Source organism: Pteropus alecto, unplaced genomic scaffold (assembly GCF_000325575.1).
Source record: "Pteropus alecto unplaced genomic scaffold, ASM32557v1 scaffold33, whole genome shotgun sequence".
Lineage (NCBI taxonomy): Eukaryota > Metazoa > Chordata > Mammalia > Chiroptera > Pteropodidae > Pteropus > Pteropus alecto.
Window position 1 is genome coordinate 10,246,868 of NW_006435762.1, and position 21,200 is coordinate 10,268,067.

The 21,200-nt window shown below is 37.9% G+C and overlaps 1 protein-coding gene across 1 annotated transcript in view; it reads left to right on the plus strand.

Annotated features, from left to right (window-relative positions):
- Window positions 1–20,514, plus strand: part of USP13 (ubiquitin specific peptidase 13) — a 79,314-nt gene extending 58,800 nt beyond the window's left edge. Inside the window, exons 16-21 of the mRNA XM_015588528.2 lie at window positions 1,023–1,049; window positions 4,251–4,394; window positions 6,005–6,171; window positions 7,758–7,911; window positions 18,213–18,297; window positions 19,994–20,514. Of these exons, the coding sequence (XP_015444014.1) occupies window positions 1,023–1,049; window positions 4,251–4,394; window positions 6,005–6,171; window positions 7,758–7,911; window positions 18,213–18,297; window positions 19,994–20,087 (671 nt within the window). The 3' untranslated portion in view covers window positions 20,088–20,514. The remainder of the gene's footprint in view (window positions 1–1,022; window positions 1,050–4,250; window positions 4,395–6,004; window positions 6,172–7,757; window positions 7,912–18,212; window positions 18,298–19,993) is intronic.
- The last annotated feature ends 686 nt before the right edge of the window (window positions 20,515–21,200 follow it).

Consider the following 21,200-nt stretch of genomic DNA (forward strand, 5'->3'; position numbering starts at 1 on the left):
AGCTGTGTCATTCTGGAGTACCTCTGAGAAGCCAAAAGGGGGAAATTCAACAGAGAGTGTTGGTTTTAAAAATCTTGCCCACATCTCACCTCCCCAGCTTTGTCACTGTTTTATAGCACGAAAGCTCTTTGAGTTTCTCTTTCACTCTGTGAATGCTAAATTGGTCATTGTTCAGAATACTTAACATTTTAAGGGATAAGGACATGCAAAAAATAGTTACCTTCCAGTTGTCGTTCCAAGGACAGTGTCGAAAAATCTTGGTTTCATTATTCTCTCATTTATTCTGATGAAGTCAGTTTCCTTCTGGCTTTGCTTGCTTATCTGCTCTCTGTTCACCTTCCTCAGGAGTTAATTAGGTCAGACAAGTAATACTGATAGAGTGCTCTGGGCCCCTCTACCCAAAGGTATTCCATCAGTTGAGCAGTGAATATTATTGGTGACTTAGTTTGAATATAGGAGAAGGGTAAGGTGAATCCAGGAGGAGCAAGATAGGATTCAAGGTAGGCATCTTTGTTACATGATGCTCTAATGTTAAGTCAAATGTTAAAGCACAGAGTAGGAGAGTAGAGATGAGACCTAAGACCTACTGTGAGACAGTCTGGGTTATGGGGTTCAGGTGGTTCATTAAAGGGGTTTGAGAAAGGAGAGATCAGTATGAGTGTCAGGGAAATACAAGATGCTTTCTTAGCACGGCTCCTGCTTTCATAATAGAGTCCTTCATTTGTAATTATATAGGGTTCTTAGAAATATAGGGAGAGAAATGATTTAGTTCATTAAGATGATAATCAGAGCATCATGTTTTATGTGCTGTAAATGCCTGAAACCTGGTATCTTCCCTCCTTGCTGTAATGACTTTGTGTTGTACAGGCTGGTGTGGTCTGTGTGGAGGGTTGAGAGGTTGACAACAGTGTGGGGTCTCCAGGGGTGACAGAGCTAGGGTGTGCCCTGCATTGATTCTTTTTTTTTCTCTAAAACACTTTACCATGGTTTATTCTCATTTTCTGCCCTCTCTTGATTTCCAGATCGCCTGATGAACCAACTGATAGACCGTATGTATTTTCCCCGTGTCCTACAATTGTTATTGGTCTGATTCATTTATATGTGGGGGTTCAGTAAAGGGTTATTGTTCTGTATGTGTGTTTATTCAGCTTTTCCTTGGTGGGAATGATTCTTTGTCTTAAGTTGACTTAGCAGCAAATGTAAAGCAGTATCATGGTGATTAATTGGCCCTGTAGCTCGGGAGAGTGACCATTAGCATGAGAGCCAGCCAGCCCTGTTGGAAGTTTGGCTCTGCCATTTATGACTGCGTGACCTAGAATAATTTACTTCTCTGAGCCTCAGTTTCCTCATGAGTGAATGGGGGTGGGCTAATGATGCCATTTCTTCCCTCTCTGGTCACATGAGGAGGACTCTTTCTGCAGTTATGGCACTGTGGCCAGTCATTTTTTATAGTCTTGACACTGAATACATATTGAAGACACAAAACTGACAGGATGAGGTGGTATTAATACTCTCAAGGTTATTAATTTCATTGGATTTTGTGTTAATTTGGTAGCCTTTTAGTTTCTTAATCCTGTGGGAGTTGATACTCTTTGGTTTTCTAAAAAGAACATTAAAAAATTAACTATTTATAATGAATATTTAGATATTAATTAGGAGGAAGAGGGAGTGCTTAACACTAAGTACTGTCACTAAATACTTTTTATTTTTTTTTGTCTAAAGCCTTTCTGGAGATGAACTCTTGTTAATTAGAAATTTAAGTGTTTTATGTTGCACATGACTGATCATGTGGCTTAGACCTATACACTTCCTTTCCTGGATCAATTCTGATTTGCTGATTGCTACAAGAAGCTGTTAGGGTCAGCAAGGGTCTTGGGAAAACCGTTGTCTGTGAATAATCTGATTGTAATAATAACAATGGCTGTTAATACTTTTGAAGGGTAACCATTAGTCACATTGCGTTTATTATTCCACAAATTCTTTTTCCTGTATAGAACTTTACTGTTTATTAAAGCCCAGATTCTCCTTCCTTCCTTCTCTCTCCATTCCTCTTTCTCTCCCTTTCTCCCTCTCTCTCTCTCTTTCTTTCGACAGCCTGTTTATTCAGGCTCAGAATTTAGTATTACAGAACTCTGTGCCGATAGTCCCAGCATGCCCCTCTTATGCAGCTGTCACCAGCAATCCCACAGGGCAGCCTCAGGGCTCAGATTCTCACTTCATTATCACAGTAAGAAGGGCAGGGCAGGTGCCTTTTACAGTGGATAAAACTGAGATCCAGGAAAGTTCAGAAACCCAAGAGTTAAGACCAGAGCAAGGGCTAGGAATCAAGTGTGCTTTTTTGTGCCACTCGACTTTTCCTGGAATGTGAGAGGTTTGCTGGCTGCTCCTGATCCTGCAGAGAGCTGGCCTGCAGCATCTTGCCCCAAGGGTGGTTAGAACTGACTGTGCCAGAGGATTTCGTCTCTGACTATAGCACTCAGCTATTATTTTCGGTCTTAATGGTTTGGCCATTGATTTCCTACTGGATCTAAACTTGCTGTCTTAGCGTCAGCAGGAGAAAATATAATTATTTGCATCCTACCTTTCTTAGATTTTTAAAAGAAAGAACTTTGTTTTCTTATTATAAAAGTAAAGCAATGTTTAAGAACTATGGATTAGCAATAGGAGTCATCTATGATTGCATCACTCATCTGTAACCACTGTGATATTTGACATATATCTTTCTGCTATTTCTTATCTATGCCTGGCTCACTTTATTTTTTACAAAAATAAAAGTATGTCTTTTCAATCTAATATGCTATTATACATGCATACACTTCTTATTGATCTGCACTTCTTAAACCACATTCCAGGGAACATTAGAGTCTAACAAGATACTAAAAGGCATCCTGTAGAAAGTTTCTTAGATTCTTTACTGTAGGAGTCTTTATTACAGGACTTTTGGGTCTTCACTATGTTAATGCACATCGTGAGTTACTAAGGAGAGAATAAAGAGAATGTAGGTTTAACACTTATTTGACCATGGAAACCCCTTGTTTTGTGGTTTAATGATTCTCTCCTATGACTCCGGGACACCGTAGGACAGTCTGGGAATCACTGCTGTTCTACATCATTGCTTTCTTAAAATTTGGCCTTCATAGGATGTTACGTGTATGTTCTTTATAACAGAGAACTTTGATAAACACATTTTCAATATAATTTTTGTAGAACAGATACCTCTATTTCTCAATTCTTCTACTAATTGCCATCTTCAACAGAACTTTCAGTAGATTTGAGACTTCAGGGTATGGAAAACATAAGAGACATGTTTGTGCTCCTGTCCTTCCCCTTTATTATAATTTGAGAGCACCGTGTAGGAGTATATACATATAAGCACATACATGTGTATACATGTACAAATATGTACACACAAACCTATAAATGTGTATATACACACATTCACACATGTGTAAATATATGTATATGTATGTACACACACCTGTAGGTTTATAGGCATATGTTTGTACATGTATATACATATGTGCTTCTATATATACGTGTCTATACATACATAGTTATATATATGTATACACACATCTCTACCAATATCTATATATTATTATGAGAAGAAAAGAAAACAAAACCCTCAGTGTCTAAGCCCAAGTTCGATTTGTAAAGCTATCTATTTTACTATCTTAAACGTACACAATTACTAGGAAGACCAGGTGCTGTTGGCGTAAAACAAACAAACAAAAAGTACACAATTAAAAAACATTTTCTTTTGTACTTGACATTTAGACTCTCCATTTCCCAGAGTTGATTACTTCCTTTGATTACTGATATACCTTAAGGCCTGCTAGAACCTCCTGTGAGATGTAAGGAACAGCCTTTTTGGCCTATAAATAATTTATCTTCAAATTTCAGTCTTAAGAGAGGCTGCTATAAAGGTCTTGAATATGATTTGGGAGGCTGAAATGGTTCTGGGAATATTCTAATGCTTCCCATACAAAATTAGTGAATTGTTTTTCAGTACTTGGATTGTCCAGGTAATTATTATGGTTCTTATTGAGGTCAAAGATTTAGGTCAACTCAAATAGCTTTTTATTTGGATGGCTCAAAACAAAACAAAACAAAAGTTAAACCACCATTTGCACTCCAAACAAAATAGCACTTTCTGTGGATAGCATGTGGACAAAGGGGTGAAGAGAACCTAAGACAAGAAGAAAGAGAGTTTACTTTTTCACACCGAAATATCCTGTTGTCCTCTGTAGCATCAGACATTGATGAGTCATCGGTGATGCAGTTGGCTGAGATGGGTTTCCCGCTAGAAGCGTGTCGAAAGGCTGTGTACTTTACAGGAAATATGGGAGCTGAGGTGGCTTTTAACTGGATCATTGTTCACATGGAAGAGCCAGGTAGGTGGTTGGAAAATGGAATGGCTTTGGAGTCTGATGCAGTCCTCAGTGATGCTAAGACTTGGTATTTCCATGTCCTCTGGATGTGTTCCAGTAAATGACTTTTTAGCTCATAGTCTACTGCAGTTGGGAGGAGGGCAGGGCTAATTTTGCCTGTATTGCAAAGTCACAATGTTTGTCTTTCCTCTTTTTTAAATTTAAAATAACAGCTTTATTGAGATATAATTCACCTTTCAAAGCATATAATTCAGTGGCAGAAAGGCCACTGGAAAGATGTGGGATATACTTCGAGCTAGGAGATGATGAAGACTTGAAATAAAAAAATGTACATGAGCAAATGGGGGCTGTTTAGTTATCTTTTACTTTCATCTACTTTATTGAGATAATTCACCAATTTAAAGTATACATTTCAATGGTTTTTAGTATATTTGCAGAGTTGTACAACTATCAGTATTATCTAATTTTAGAACATTTTTGTCCCCCCCAAAAGAAATCTTGTATACATTATTAGTTACTTTTTATTACCCTGTCCTTCAAGGAATGAAGGTTCCAATTTCTCCATATCCTCACCAACCCTTGTTACTATTGTTTTTATGATAGCCATTCCAGTGGATCTGAATTGGTATCTCATTGTGATTTTGGTTTGCATTGTCCTAATGACTAATGATGTAGAGCATATTTTCATGTTATTTAAAATAACATGAGATTTATATATCTTTGGAGAAATGTCTATTCAAATCCTTTGTCCGTTTTTAATAAGGTTATTTGTCTTTTTATTGTTGAGTTCTGAGAGTTCTTTTTATATTCTAACTACGAGTACCTTAGCTATATGATTTGGAGATGTTTTCTCCCATTCTGTGAGTTGTTTTCACTTTCTTGATGGTGTCTTTGGAAACAAAAGATTCATTTATATGTCTTTGGAGAAATGTCTATTTAAATCCTTTGTCCGTTTTTAATAAGGTTATTTGTCTTTTTATTGTTGAGTTCTGAGAGTTCTTTTTATATTCTAACTACGAGTACCTTAGCTATATGATTTGGAGATGTTTTCTCCCATTCTGTGAGTTGTTTTCACTTTCTTGATGGTGTCTTTGGAAACAAAAGATTTTAATTTTAATGAAGTTTAATTTATCTATATTTTTTGTTACTTGTGCTTATGGTGACATATCTAAGAAACCATTACCCAACCCCAAAACACAAAGATTTACTTATATGTTTTCTTCTAAGAGCTTTGTAGTTTTAGCTCTTACATTTAGGTCAATGATTTATTTCAAGTTAATTTTTGTATATGGTGTGAGGTAGAGGTCCACCTTCATTCTTTTGCATGTGAACATGCAGTTGTCCAAGAACCATTTGTTGAGAAGACTATCTTTTCCCCATCGAATGGTCTTGGTACCATAGTTGAAAATCCTTTGACCATAGATATATAGATTTATTTCTGGACTCCCAATTCTGTCTGATTGATCTATATGTTTATCCTTATGCCAAATACTGACTGTCTTCATAATTGTAATTTTGGAAATATTTTTCTTTCCTAACTCTGAAGTGTTGTTTATTTTAAGACCAAAAAAAAAAGAAAAAGAAAAAGGCCTAAGTGTGATTATTTTCCCCAGATTTTGCTGAACCATTGACCATGTCTGGTTATGGAGGAGCAGCTTCTGCTGGAGCCTCTATTTTTGGTGCTACTGGGTTGGATAACCAGCCTCCAGAGGAGATTGTAGCTATCATTACCTCCATGGGATTTCATCGAAATCAGGCTGTTCAGGCACTACGAGCAACGGTAAGCATGAGAGACTGTGTGTGTGGATACCCTCCTCTTTCTGTCAGTAGCAGTTGACAGTTTCCACTGTCTTTTGATCATTTTGGGTCATGTTTGTCTCACTCTTACCCCACCATGGCCCACAGAGATTTGCATACAGTATATATATAAAGCTCAAATAAATGATTGAGGGAATTATATAGATAGTTTAAGAAAAGGGAGGTAAAAAAAATAGGGAGATATTACACCTGGGGCAAGATGACCAAACTGAAAAAAACATTGTATCATCTTAATGTTTATTCTAGAGGGTCAGAGATTTGATTTGGAGCTTTCAGTGTCCTTAGAGCAAAGAGGGGTGCGTGAGATTCTGTGGTCAGTAAGGCAGTTCTTTAGGAGAAATTATGCCTTTCTGATACCAAGATCTTGTAGAAATGTTCCTCAAAAGTCCTCATAGAGGACCGAATGAATGGCTCCTTGGAATTCTCTGCTTCTGTTTCTCTCCGTAGAGACAGATGATTCTTCCAGTATTTATGAACTTTTTGATACTGTCAGGAGAGAAGGGACCATGACACTAGAAGATAGATAGAAGCCTTCCTTTTGCAGTGCAGATATCTGTTTAATTTTGAGAGGACGATTAAAACCTTGATTAATGATGACAACACTAGTTAGTTAACATTATTTAAAACTGAACTCGATGAAGTTCAAACCAATTGACCATAAAAACCTTGCCACACCATATTCCATTTTTGAGTAGTTGCCTGCTACCAATTCCTTTTTGCCTGCCCTGACTGGTCACCTCCTGGGGTGCATTGCTGAGGTCACGGCGACTCTCCACTGGATTATGGGAATGTGGCTGGAACAATGTTTCCCTTTAAAATGCTTGAGAAATCTAAACCAGTGTTTGTTTCACTTGGGGAACTTGCTCATGCCCCACAATTTTACTTATCTGACTGTTTCATTAGAGATTCTATGTCTGAACAAATTCTTTACCCCACCAGTAATATCACAAACAGGGGGAGATGGAAATGTTTTTATGGTCAATTGGTTTGAACTTCATCGAGTTCAGTTTTAAATAATGTTAACTAACTAGTGTTGTCATCATTAATCAAGGTTTTAATCTTGTCTCCACTGCAGTTAAACCAATCTGCCAACATTGGGGAGAACAGGCACTAGTATAGTATTCACGTTGGCACCCCTCTACCTTGCATGGTTATCTGCAGAATATACAGTTGGTAGAGAATATAGTGTGTGCAATTATTGTGGCCTTAGGGCTGCACTGAAACAAATGTCATACTTTTCGACATTCTGCACCCCATTATTATCAGCATCCGTGTACAGAAACGCTGAGCTAAGACTGATATGGACTTTGGAATGCTGATCTGCTGCTCAGAACTGTTATCCAGTGAATCTAGTTATAGACCTCGGTTGGGAGACTTGCAGAATGCCAAGTACATTTTATATGCAGAGTCAGAGCTTCTTACTCAGAGGCACTTAGGACTAATGAATTCAGGCCTCCTGCCCTAGCTGCTTGACATCCTGGTTCAAACAGTCAGGATATAATGAGGCCTGGGAACTGTATACATTATAAAAATGTTTTATTTTATTAGAATAGTAACCTGGAAAGAGCACTGGATTGGATCTTTAGCCACCCTGAGTTTGAGGAGGACAGTGACTTTGTGATCGAGATGGAGAATAATGCCAATGCAAACATTATTTCTGAGGCCAAGCCTGAAGGACCTAGGGTCAAGGATGGATCTGGAAGTAAGTTCTTGCCTGAGCAATTGTGTGAACATTTGTGACTATACATTCGGCTCATGGCCTTCCCTCTCACTGCTCATATTAAAACTTTTGCCATCATTCAAAAGTTAGCACAAATCCCATCTTTTCCTAAATGGTGCATTTTGCTACTTTGTGTGGCCATGGTGATCTGATAAAGTCTTGGACAAACTCAGTCCTGTCACCCTAGTAGAGTGTGTGCTTGTTTAGTGCCATCTTTGACTTTTTCTATCCTTTAAGATAATTTTTTTCAGGGACCACGGGAGTTTTTGTCCAAAAGAGAATATTTATTTTCATGTTGCTATTTTTTGAACAGTTGAAAAGCAGTTGAATACCCTTGACTCTGAATATCATTACCCATACCAACTGCGGATAATTTTCTGAAGGGCTGTCAGGATTGCAGGAAGAGGTGCTATAGGCCAACGTTCTACCTTTTAATAGCCAACACATATATGTCACTACATGCCAGGCATTGTTCTAAGCACTTTACATATAAAGTCATTTAATCCTTAGCATACCTATTTTACAGGTGAGAAAACAGGCACAGAAAGGTTAGGTACCTTGCCCAACATCACACAGCTCTTATGAAGTAGAGCCAAGATTCATATCCAGAGTCCATGTTCATCACTGTGATAGCCTGTTTCTTGGACTGTCATTGCCTACAGAATAATGTTCAGGCTCTTTAGCCTGGCATTCATCACATCCTCCAGTCAGATGTCAGCCTACCTCATCCTCACTGTCATTTCTTCAGAATCCCTCCCCCTCCACCTGTAGTTCAGATGCCTGGTACTGTAGTCACAGCATTAGCCTACTCACCTGGCATCAACCCTCTTTTTGCTACTTCCAGGTGTTTTCTCAGATTAATCCTTAATTGTGAAATGCCCTTCTCTCCCAGCACTGCACAGTGAAATCCTCGCCATGATTTAGAACTTGGCCACAGATGCTGTTTCTTTGGATGGCTTTCCCAGGTCCTTGTCATAATCAGTCCATCCATGCTAGTAATAATTATACTAATGTTAACAATACTTCCATTTGTGCCATCTTTAATCCTCACAATAACCTATGAGGTGAATTTTTACAAATGAAGAAACTGAGGTAAAGAAGGTTGGTTGCCAAGGTCACATTCCTAGTGATGGGTAGAACCAGAATTCCAACCCAGGCATTCTGTTCCAGAGTCTGTGCCTGGGGCCACTATAATGTGGTATTTGTTCTTCTGTTATTAGGGGTGTCAAATTCATCTTGCAATAAAAATTATTTATGTAAATATCTGTGTCTCCGATTTGACTTGAAGCCTGTGGAGGACAGAGGCCATTTTACTTTTATAAATTTCACAGTATTTAGCACATGGAAAGTACCAAGTAAAAAATAATTAGATTTAATTAAATTTACATTAGCAGCATTTATTCCTATAATCATATGGCTATAGCTCTACTCATTGATGGTCTTATCAGACCTAACATGTATATATTGATCTAGCTCTAGATAAGAGAGGATGGGAGGAAAACTTTCTTCTTTTATATAAAATAGGAACTTCTTCACTGTCTTGGTAAGAGAGGATGAGGTATAATTATCCTAACTTCCATAATCATCTGAAGGGTCTTGTATTACTTTTCAGAAATCAGTGGCTTGCCTAAAATATTAAGAGCTGTAAAGGATGAGTTAATAATTTATGAGCAGAATTTATTATGTTACACATCCATCAGTTCACTGCTTCTTCGACTTCCTGTAATGGACTTTTCTTTGGGAATGGTGAATCTTTTTCACAGAAGGACAAACCACAAGATGGAGCCATTGTAAAGCTGCCAAGATACTTGGCTGCAGAGGGAGGGAGAGTCTGATCATTAGAGTTTTCCATTTTCTGATGGAGCTTGGAGGGGCCAGCCACTCCCTTAGATAGTCATTAATGATATGGAACAGCCACATCACCTCCTTGGGCTTACTGAACTCAGAGTGATCTGCAGATATTCCCGGCACTACTGGTTTTTGAGTTGCATCCTTGAATAGGATGTCAACATGATACTTTCAAATACCCTTTAATTTAAAGGCACTATGGACCAAACTTGGTGGCTTTATTCCTCATTGCCCCTGAACTTAGGATACTTGTGGGTGGGGGTGGGGAAAGAGACAGCGGTGCACTATGGGAGATCACATACAGGATGTGCAGAATCTAAGGGCAGTAGAAGGTGAAAAATTTAGTTATGAAAAAACCAAAAAACATAAACCACCCTAACACAATAAATGCATTTTGCCTTTGATTTTATAAAACAGATGTTTTTAAAGTAACCTTTCCAGCACTGTGCTTGCCCATGGAAGGTGATCAGCAAATGAATGAATGAATGAGGAACTAAACGAATACCAGGGGTCATAGGGATAGTTTTTTTCCTTCTTTTTGTTGCCTCCACTAAGTGCCATGTGGAGGTATTGGCCTTGTGTTACATTGCATACCTCACAGAAAAGGAAAAAGATGATTTCTTGTACTTTATTACATTAGTGCCTGAACATATCAGTCACTTCTTTTTTCTTCTTTAAAAAAGATTAACATTAATATCAATCTTTTATTAATTAACATTAATATTGTTTGTTTTTCATATAATTAAAAGGATATATAATAAATTTAGCTACTTGAGGAAGCATAGATATATGAAAAGAAGAAAATAAAAAAGACTCAACTGTCCTACTACCCAGTCGTAACCACTGCTAATATTTTATTTATATTCTTTAGACTTTTCTCTGCAAATATATAAACATGAATAAAAATATATATGTTTATAAAACATATAACATTCTATTCTATACATGTTATTTTATAACCTGCTTTTCCCCTAACCATGGGCATACATATAAGTCTAGATCATTGATATATATTAATGTAACATTGTATCAGTGTACAATAATTTATATACCTAATTCTAAGCCAACTAAGTTATTATTTAAATAAAAGATGATTATAGAAAGAGTTTCAAATAATGGTGTTATTTGCACATTCAGAAGATGAATTAATGATTTAAAAAATTTTTCTTAAAGGATGTATTCTGTTCATAGAAGTATAACAAATGCCTCTTTTAACCTCTATCCAGGTAATAGGCATTTGTTCACATTTAAGTTTCTTTTTTTCCCCTTCCTTCCTTCTCTGTTAAAAATAATGCTGTAATGAACATTCTTGGGCTCTCTTTTGATTATTTCCTTAGGGTAAGTTCCTAGAAGTGAAGTTTTTGAGTTAAAACAGCATATTTTTTAGGTTTTAATACAGATTATTACCTTACCTCCCAGAAATGCAGCATTGGTGGCTCTGCTGTTCCCAATCCCTCCCAACAGAGCTGTCAGGCTGAGCACTCTACGTTCTTCCATGTCTTTATCACCTAGTTGTTTCTCTTGTGTTAATCACTTCTTCATTTCCTTTGACCCATTTTCCTGTTTTTAAGTTGTTTTTTATTGATCCATATGAGAGCTTCATGTATTATCTATTAGTTTGGGAATACCTGGCAGCTTTACAATATTGAGTTTTTCTGGCCAGAAACATTTTATCCTTTTCCTATGATTCATGTCCTCCTTCTCCTACCCCTACAAAGCGATATGGTTTTCTTTATAAACGTCCTATGTGTTTCCGATTTAGTTATTTATCAGAATTACATTTTCTCTGTTACTTATGAATAAAATTTTCCCTATTGTATTTTCTAAAATGTTATATACTGCTGAATTTTGGAAAGTTCCTGATCTTGTCATTGGCTGTTATGCATGATTTGATTAGAATTACATTGAATCGATAGGTTAACTTGGAGAGATGTGTATTTGGTGTAGGTAGGTTGTTTGTTTACATTCCCAAGACATTGCTTTTGACCTTTGGCCGGGGGAGGGGAGGGAGTTGGTGAATTGGTTGAGACATTTGACATGGAGTATATTGAAGACAATTTAAAGATAAGGGTAATTACTATTTGGGAGCAAAATGGAGAGCCAAAACAGACAGACAGACAAACCGAATAAAACCAACAACCTTAGTTTTCAGGATTCTGTTGTAAGTGGCAGGAGAGCTGAGCCAAACTTGTCTAAGGAAAAAGAGAAGTATTGTACTATACAAGCTAGCAAGTCCCAGGGAGACTTGACTCTAGGCATGTCTTTGACTACGAGACTCAAACCCTTTATCTAGATGCACCCCTTGGCTCTGCTTCCTCTGGATTGGTTGTAGTCTCAGACAAGCTCTCCCTCATGGCCATAAGATGGCTGGTAGTACCGCCCAAAGCTGTATCTTTCCAGGTTAAAATCCAGCAGAAAGAGTCTTGTCCCAGGTTTTCAGCAAAGGTCCTGAGAATTGGAGGGTTAGACATGTGCCCACCCCTTCCCTGGTCACAGTTTGTGCGTGGAGCCTGAGAGTAGAGACATCTTCCTTCCAAGCTCAAGTACTGGTTCTGTGGTCCTGGACCAGCAGAATCAGCATCACCTGCAAATTTGTTAGAAATGCAGTTTCTTGAGCCCCACCCACATCTACTGAATTAGGACCTCTGGGGGCGGACCCAGCCATCTGTGTTTCAGCAGGCCCTCCAAGTGGTTCTAGGTCAGGTTAAATTTGAGAACCACACTTTAAAAGCAAGATTAGATTACTGTTGTCTTAAGAAGGAAGACAGTGTCTATTAAGACATGACTAAACCAGGTAAATACTAAAAATAATAACAAGTTTGGTGCTTGAATTGGGAAAAAAGTGACTATTACAAGGACAGGGATTAAAGAAGCATTTGTATCAAATTCTTCCTTTAGGGAATATGTTAATTAAAAATCACTATTGCCATCTTTTTGCATGAGGAAGTAATGACATTGCATGAAACTCTTTTATTTAAATGTTATCTAATTGGCTTAAAAGGGTTAGTGCTATTAACACTTGGTGAAATAGTAGCTGGCCTTTATTGATTGTGTCCTCTACTCCTTATAGCAGGGTATTCAGATGAAGAAATGGTGGCTCCCATCAGTGACTTCTAGTGCTAGAACCAGCTTGGAATATAGGTCTGTCTGATTTTGAAGCCCTGTGCACTTTCTCCTTTACCCCTTATTGAGTCACCTTATTTCAAAGTTTTTATATTGGAATGGAAACAGGAGTCTGTTTTTCAGAAGGCTCTATCGTCATTTTAGGGCTGGCATCTCACTTTCTGTTGCATTTTTAAATATTTTAAAAATGTGGGAAATCAGGCCTTCAGTCTGACCTATCTGGGCTTCTGCCATTTGCAAAACCATTTTTGTTTCTGTGTTGCACTTAATGAGCGTTTAATTTTTTTAAAAAAAGAACTCACTGATTGCCAATGTAATCACGAGGTGATTAGGCTGTGATTACTCAAAACTTGCCCTGGCACCTTCTAGTCTTGTCGCTGGAATGGTTCAGACATCTTCTGCTACAGCTGAGATTTTCCAGCAAGGGGAGCAGAGAGCCATTTCTTTTACATGATGGCGGGGCCCCCAGCTTGCTGGGCTCCCTGAGGAATAGGGTCTGGAGAGCAGGAGGCACAACCGCACAGGGTAGCAAAGCACCAATGGTCTACTTTAAAGCCACACACACTTAATGCACCTGAGCTCTAATTCTCATTCCATTCCAGTACCTGTTTATAGTTATGTGCTCCCCATGCCCCTGCCCCCACAGTGGTGCTATGGAAAATTAAGAGGAGGACACTCTGTGGAGTAAACTAATTTACACTAAGGTATGAATGACTGAGAACTATTAAGCTTGGAGGGAAGTGTTTGCTATTTGGAGTCTTAGTATAACAAAGAGAAGTCAAAGGGGACTGGTCATTTTGAGCAGGCTGAGGTTGGGGAGGCAATTTCTAGACCCTGTAAGAGTCTTTCCATGTTGTCAGCTGCTTTAAGCTGTTATTAATTTACTCAAATCTTCCTTTTTGGGAACTGAGAAGTTTTCTAAATCAAGCTGTGGGGGGTAGAAATTATTTGCAGATATAGGGTGTTTGTGAGTGAAATTTTGGTAAACTGGGGATGATATTTTCTCCGTTGTAGTACAGAGGGAGTGAAGGATAGGTAATGAAACAGACTGTTCAAGTTAGGAAGATTCAGCCGGAAAACTCAGTTTGGATTTCTCACCAGAAGACTGCAGAGCCCCTCAGGGCTCGGTGATTATTTCAAGGAGTCTTTTGGTGTTTCTGTATTTTGAGCACTCTCTGAGACTGATTAATATCTCTAACTCTTAGGAGATACTACTGCTTTTCAGATTTGTGGAGATGCTACCATGGTTTATAAAATATAAATTTAACTGCACTCCTGAATCTAGAGTTGCTTTTGGTCATTATGTGTTATCAAATCGTGATTTTCAAAAGGTAAGATTATGACCCTTGGATGCATACAAACTGAGCACATACCAGATTTTATTTGATTCAGCAGTTAGCTGTGATTACTGATTCAAAAACATTTGAGAAGCTAGTATATTTAAAGATAATTTGATTGATGAATTAGACATAAAATTAGAGTCTATCAGGACCATATATCCATGAGGTTATATATTCTACTGGACAGAATTTTTTTTTTTTTTGTCTTTACCAGACTAAAATCTATAAGTTAACAAGTAACTTCACTAAATCTGGGATCTTTAATCAATAGCAAGCAGTGAAATGAACTAAGTTTATTCCACTAGTCTGGGGCAAGCAAACCTTTCTCTTTTACCAGATAGTAAATGTTTTAGGCTTTGTGGGCCATACCTGTCATCTCATACTTTTATCTCCCTCTTTCTTGCCTTTCTCCTTGGCAGCACAAAGTAGGCTCTGGGCTGGCTTTGGTTTATGGGTCATCGCAGTGTGCTGGTCCCTACCCTAGATAATCGTTGGGTGGCCATTCTTCCATATGAGTTGGCATGCTGCCTACCTCTTCTACTTCCCAATTTCATATACTTTTTTGACCTTTTTTTTCATATACTTTGCTTTCTCAAAGAATAAAATCAGAATACAGTTGCTATGATGTTGGGTGGAGGTGTTGGTGATAAAATTTTAATGTTACAAAATTCTTATTAAAAAGATTGGGAACATTTCCCTAAGTCGAAGAAGGACAAGTTTTGTTGGGAGAGGGAAGGATGCTAATTTCAGACACTGTTTAATTCTGGCTATTTAGAGGGACACCGTTCACCAGAATGTTGGACGTAGTGGGTTAGCAGTTTTGTCTAGCTTCTTTGGGCACTTAGAAAGTTTCTCCATGGAAAGTCACCATTTAAAAAATGATATACCTTTCCTCACACTGCTTTTTCTATCTACATGAAGAAAGGTATGTACATTTTTTGAGAGCAATTGCAATTATGCTCATTTTTAGAAGGGAACCTCTGGGAACTTGGAGAAGAATTAGCAGTTGCTTCTTGCTCTGGATTATTCACCTTGACTTTCTCTTTGGAAAAAAATATTAATTGAGAGTTTGCAAACGTGTTGAGAGATTTTTTTCTTTTGCTCTTGGTACCTAGCAGGAGGTCTTGAATAATGCATGGGGTGGGTGCTTATATTGATAAACATGGTTAATTTTAATTGTAGGACTAAGATATATGCTAATTTTTTCTCTAACTTATTTTTATGATTCTGAGTATACATTTGAATTGTTTATAACCAAAGAGGGGAAAAATGTGTTTGGGGGCTAAATGACATGTTCGAGTGTGTTGGGTGTATGAGTTTATCCTTTTCTGTATGTCTGTGTGTTTTGTTAATCCATTTGCTGTGTTGGTGTCTGAGCAATGTTTCAGTGATGTCACCCTGGCTTATGGTGGGAAGTGCCCATTTAAATACTCTGAGCAATTATTTAAGTCATTGTTTTAGAGGACAGTTCCTTGGTGGGAGGGGGCAGAAGGGGTTGGTTGGGGTATCATGACCTCTCTTTATTTCATGAAAATTCTAAGACAGTAACTGCATTTTGGGAGATGAGCACTTTATCTCTCAAACTGAAGATTTGGAATTTGATATAGAATTATTCCAAAAGAGCTTTAAAAAAACAGCTAGGGTCAAGAAACTTGAAGAGGTCTCAGCCCACATCCTCTCTTGCTTACTGGGTGAGAGGTGAGTGCTTTGTGTTGGTGGGCAAAAAGGAGGCCAGAGCAGGGTAGGGTCCCTCAATCACAATTTCAGAAAATCAGTGCTAGGCAAAGTGATTGTCACTGACAATTTTTTTACCTGGTTTCTGATTTCAAACCTGGGATTTTTTTTGATTGTCAGTTGATGTGATAGCTGGTCGATGGTAGGACAGACAATTTCCCGATTCAGTTCTCTTTAAAATAATTGTTTTACTAACTTATACTTCAATTTATACTTTGGTAGGTGGTTTATAAAAATACAATATATGATATAAAAACAAATCAAGAGAGAGAAAAGGAATGAAGGGAGTCATTCCTTCATTTACTCATTTATACGTTCGATAACTACTTTTTAAGTGCCTCCTGCATGCTAAGCATTGTTCTCTGTGCCTGGAATGTTTCAGTAAACAAAACAGACAAACTTCTTGTTATTGTGGATCTATATTCTACCCTGGAATAAAAAGAGAGAGACATTATAGTATGTGGAATGGCAGGTGTTACTTCATTCTGTATGAACAACAGTAAAGCAAGGTCAGGGGTGGGGGTGAGGTAGAAAGGAGGGTTGTTCAGGAAGTCCTCTCTGACATGACATTTGATATCAGACCTTGATGAAGTGAGGGGTGAGTCATGTGACATCTGAAAGAGTTTCGGATAGAGGGAATAGTAACTGTGCAGGCCAGAGCATGCTGGGTGTGTTTGTGGAGCAGCTAGGAGGCCAGAGTAGCTGGAATGGGGTGAGGGGGACAGTGGGAGGAGGTGGGGGGACCTTTGGGCCATTGTAGGTGTAAAATTTTACTCCGAGATATAAGATACTACTGGAGCATTTTTGACAGTAATAACCAAAATTTGACTTCCATTAAAAATCACTCTGACAGCGATATGAGAGACTAGTCAGTAGTGGGTAAGGGAGGAAGCAGGGAGCCCAGTTCGGAGGCTGTTTTAAAAATTCAGACAAGAGATAATGCTGACTTGGGTCAGGGGTTACTAGTGGAAGTGTAAGAAGTAGTTAGATTCTGGATAAATTTTGAAGGTGATGCTGACAGGATTTGCTGATGGATTAGGTGTGTGTAGAGTGTGAGAAAGTCAAGATTTTCTTTTGAGTTATTGGAAGAATGGAATCACCATTGACTGGGGTGAATGGATATGGCTGAGGGGAGACTACTCAACAAACTAGAAATAAAAGGGAACTTTCTCAACCTAGTTAAAGGCATCTACAGAAAACCTATAGCTAATATTATACTTAATGGTGAAAGACTGAATGAATGCTTTTTTCCCTAAGATCAGGAACAAGACAAGGATATTCACTCTTGTCATTATAACAGGAAGTTCTTGCCAAGGCAATTAGGCAAGAAAAAGAAATAAAAGGCATCCATATTAGCAAGGAAAAAGTAAAACTGTCTTTATTTGCAGATGACATGATTTTGTATTTAGAACATTTTAAGAAATCCACTAAAAACTATTAGAATGAATAAACAGTTTCAACGAGGTTGTTGGAAACAAGATCAGTATACAACATTCATTTGTATTTCCATATATTAGCAATGAACATTCTGGAAATAAAATAATTCAATTTAATGCCATGAGACTGGATGATATCACCCAGAGTCAGGATAGAGAAAATAAAGATCTGACATCCAAGCCCCAGGTCAACAAAGTTTAAAGGTCAGGGATATGAGAAGAAGCCAATGAGGCAAGTGTACAACTAAGAGAGTTGTGTCCTGGTAGCAAATATTTGAAGAAGGAGGAGGTGCTGAGGGCGAGAAAGATGAGGACTGGGGAGTCACAGCCGAAAAAGTGGGGTGAGCATGGGTGAACAGTAAGAGAGAGAAAGAATGGAAGAAGGAGGGAGAAGGGAAAGGGCCTGTCTAGAATCCATACTTTGGAAAATACAATAAAGATTGAGTATTAGAAAAATGAATATGCAAGCCCTCATGCTGCATGGAAGTGACAGAGCCATGACTACCCTTTTAGGCCCATGAACTTGCCACCAGACTGGGCCATGGGATTTTTAAAACCCTTCCAGATATGAATTTAATGTCCACTGTACTTTGATTGTTTATGTCCTGCTTTGATATGAAGCTATAGGCCGAATTTGGTGTCAGTATGGGTATGTGTGTTCTCTGCACAGCAGGTAAATAGACTTTGTTTTTCAGACTAAACAGTTGCTGACTTACACTATTGTTGGCTTTCAGTTCTAATAAGAAGTGCTGTTGATTTCTAGAAATGCTGCCACATAACTAAGTTGTTTCATCTTTCCTAGTGTACGAGTTATTTGCATTCATCAGTCACATGGGAACATCTACAATGAGTGGCCATTATGTTTGCCATATCAAAAAGGAAGGAAGGTGAGTCTTTTTTAGACAGTAAATGATATCTGTGTTTTATTGAATGCCTACTGTGTGCCAGGGACTCTACTAGGTGCTTCATATGTTATCTCATTTGATTCTCACAATGGTCATGTAGGATATACTCTTAAAACCATTTTATACATCAAGACACTGAGGCCTAAGGAGGCTGAATAGCTTAATCTTAGCTAGCTAGTAAGTAGCTGTGTCAGAGCTGATAATCAGAGCCACTCTCAACCATCATACCAAGGTGACTTCCCAAAATAAAGGTGTATTCTGCAGCAGAACATATGTCATATTTTGAACTTTCATAAGATTGTCAGATTTAGCCAACAAAATAAGAAAACCAGTATGCCCTATTAAATTTGAATTCCAGATAAATAATGAATAACTTTTTAGTATAATTATGTATCAAATATTACACGGGACATCCTTATACTAAAAATTTATTTGTCGCTTACCCGATATTCAACTTTGACTGGGTATCCTGTCTTTTATCTGGTAACCCTGAGCATCCAGTGTTTTGCATTACTGCAGCCTTGCAGTAGCCTTCTGCTTGAGTGGAATAGTTAGACGTGTGGTGAATTGGGAATGAGACAGTTATGAGATGTAAATCTGCTGCTCTCCCCAGAACCTTCTTCCTGGGCTAGATCCCCACAGATCCCCCTGGTTTCCCTTCCTTGAGCACCCCACTGAGTGGCCCGTGGGTTGGCACTCCTGCTTGAGGCAGTGCTCGGGCCATGCAGACACTGCAGAAACATGTAGCCTTGGCCTCTCCTATAGGATGTTGACTTCGCACCCCGTGCCTCACACGGCAGGGGGTGATCAGTTCTCACTTAGCACTCGATCGTGTTCCTTTTCGGTGTACCTAATAGTCTTGTCTTCACTTGATTAAAAATAATTGAGCACAGGGACTTGATTTATAGCAAATTCTTTTTATTACCAAGCATGATAGCTCCTTTAAAAATACTTAAGGGGAATAGTTTATAATTTAAAAAGCAATAAAACTACTTATACAGAATTGGTAAAGTATAAAAACATACAAAAATGTCTTCTGTAAGCCTAGAGATAACATTGTGTATGTTTTGATATATTTCTCTGTTTTATGGTTTTCATTGGGAGATGGTATATATGTCTATATACATACATGCCACATATAAATATACAAATGTACTTGTAACTTCTCTAAAAGCTTAAAGTATGTACACATTACGTACAATTTTGTAACCTTCTTTTTATCACTTCATATATTGTGATTATTTTCTCACTTTACCAAATATTCTTTGAAGACATTTTAATTGTTGTATAACAATTGGCCATTTACTTGGCCATTTACTTCTGCATGGCCATTTACTTCTGATTTTTAGTTTTTATACCTAAGGCTGTAACAAACATCGTTGTTCATAATTCTTTGACTCAATTTCTGATAGTATCTAGGATTTCTACAAACAGAATTATGAGATCAAAGGGTTTAAAATCTTTGGAGGGTCTTTTAGTAACAATTTTTTGATTGAGCTTGAGAGTAAAAAAGCAATTATAATTTCCCACCAGCATTCTGTTCCTTTTTATACAACAAATGTGAATTTGGTTATCTTAAAACATCTTGATTCTTTTAAGTATGGTGCAGTAACTTTTTTTCCTACGGTGTCCTAGAATGGACTTAAATCCATCAAATGTTTCTGTCTTTTGTTTTCAGATGGGTGATCTACAACGACCACAAAGTTTGTGCCTCAGAAAGACCCCCTAAAGACCTGGGCTACATGTACTTTTACCGCAGGATACCAAGCTAAACCTCAGACGTGCAAATTGGCGAGAAGCCATACGCCTTTTTAATTTGCAAAAAAAAAAAAAAAAAAAAAAGAAAAGTTGGGACAGCCAGACATGAAGGAGTACATGGGGTATTTATAGTTTATTTAAAGAACATCATTTGACGCCTTCTGAAATAGAACTGGGAAGAAATTTCTATTAGTGATAATAAACTACTGTAGATAATTTTTCTTTTTATAAATGTTCAAGGAGAGGATAATTAAAAAAAAGTATTCCTGTTGCTGGTGGGGGATCTCCCACTGGCACGTCAAAAACAAAAATGTGTCACCAGCCCTCTGTTCTGCTTTGGGGGTCAGTGGTAGCGGCCTCCAGAGAAGTCAAGTAATGGGGCCAGTGATGTGGCCTTCACACGCAGTAAATAAAAAGCCCACTCTTGTTTCATATCAAAAATCAGTAACTTGGTTGGGCTTTATTTGTGACATAATGTTTTCATTGTACACAATAATTTCTGACCTATCCATGTATAGTAGATTAGAGCATCTGCAATGAAAGATATTTTTAATTTAATCATATCAAAATTCAGAATATGATTGTACGGATGTGCGTGAGAATGAGACTGAGAGTGTTGAGACCTTCATAGTTAATGAGGAAATCTATGATGGGTTGGGTTTTAAAGGTTAAAACAGTTGGCATTAAAGCATAGCTGGAAAAAGCAAGTACATATTTTAAAGAAACTATAACTCAGGAACAGTTAAAAAATTATTTCCCCACTTAGATTTTCAGGCATAAAAAGGGCTGAGCTGTCCCTTTAAGTGCTGTCAAGAATTCACTTGGGTTTATGACACTTGGCAGTGCCACGCCAGAATTCCATAACAGCACAGTATTACTCTTTGCCAAAGGTAGATGAATTCTGTTTCTCAGCAGTCCTTCTCCCTAGGTATAGTGTGTATTTTTAGTTAAAATAACCTATAGCTTCTTAACCTAACATATGAAAACTCCTTAGAATCATGTCAAGTCCCCAAATTTGTGATTTTTCTCATCCCAGAGCTCTTTGCCTGCCTCCGTTTCTGTGTTTTCTGGGGCCAGAGTCTCATCTCTGACTTCTGACTTGCTTGTCTGCTGTGACCAATGGTGTG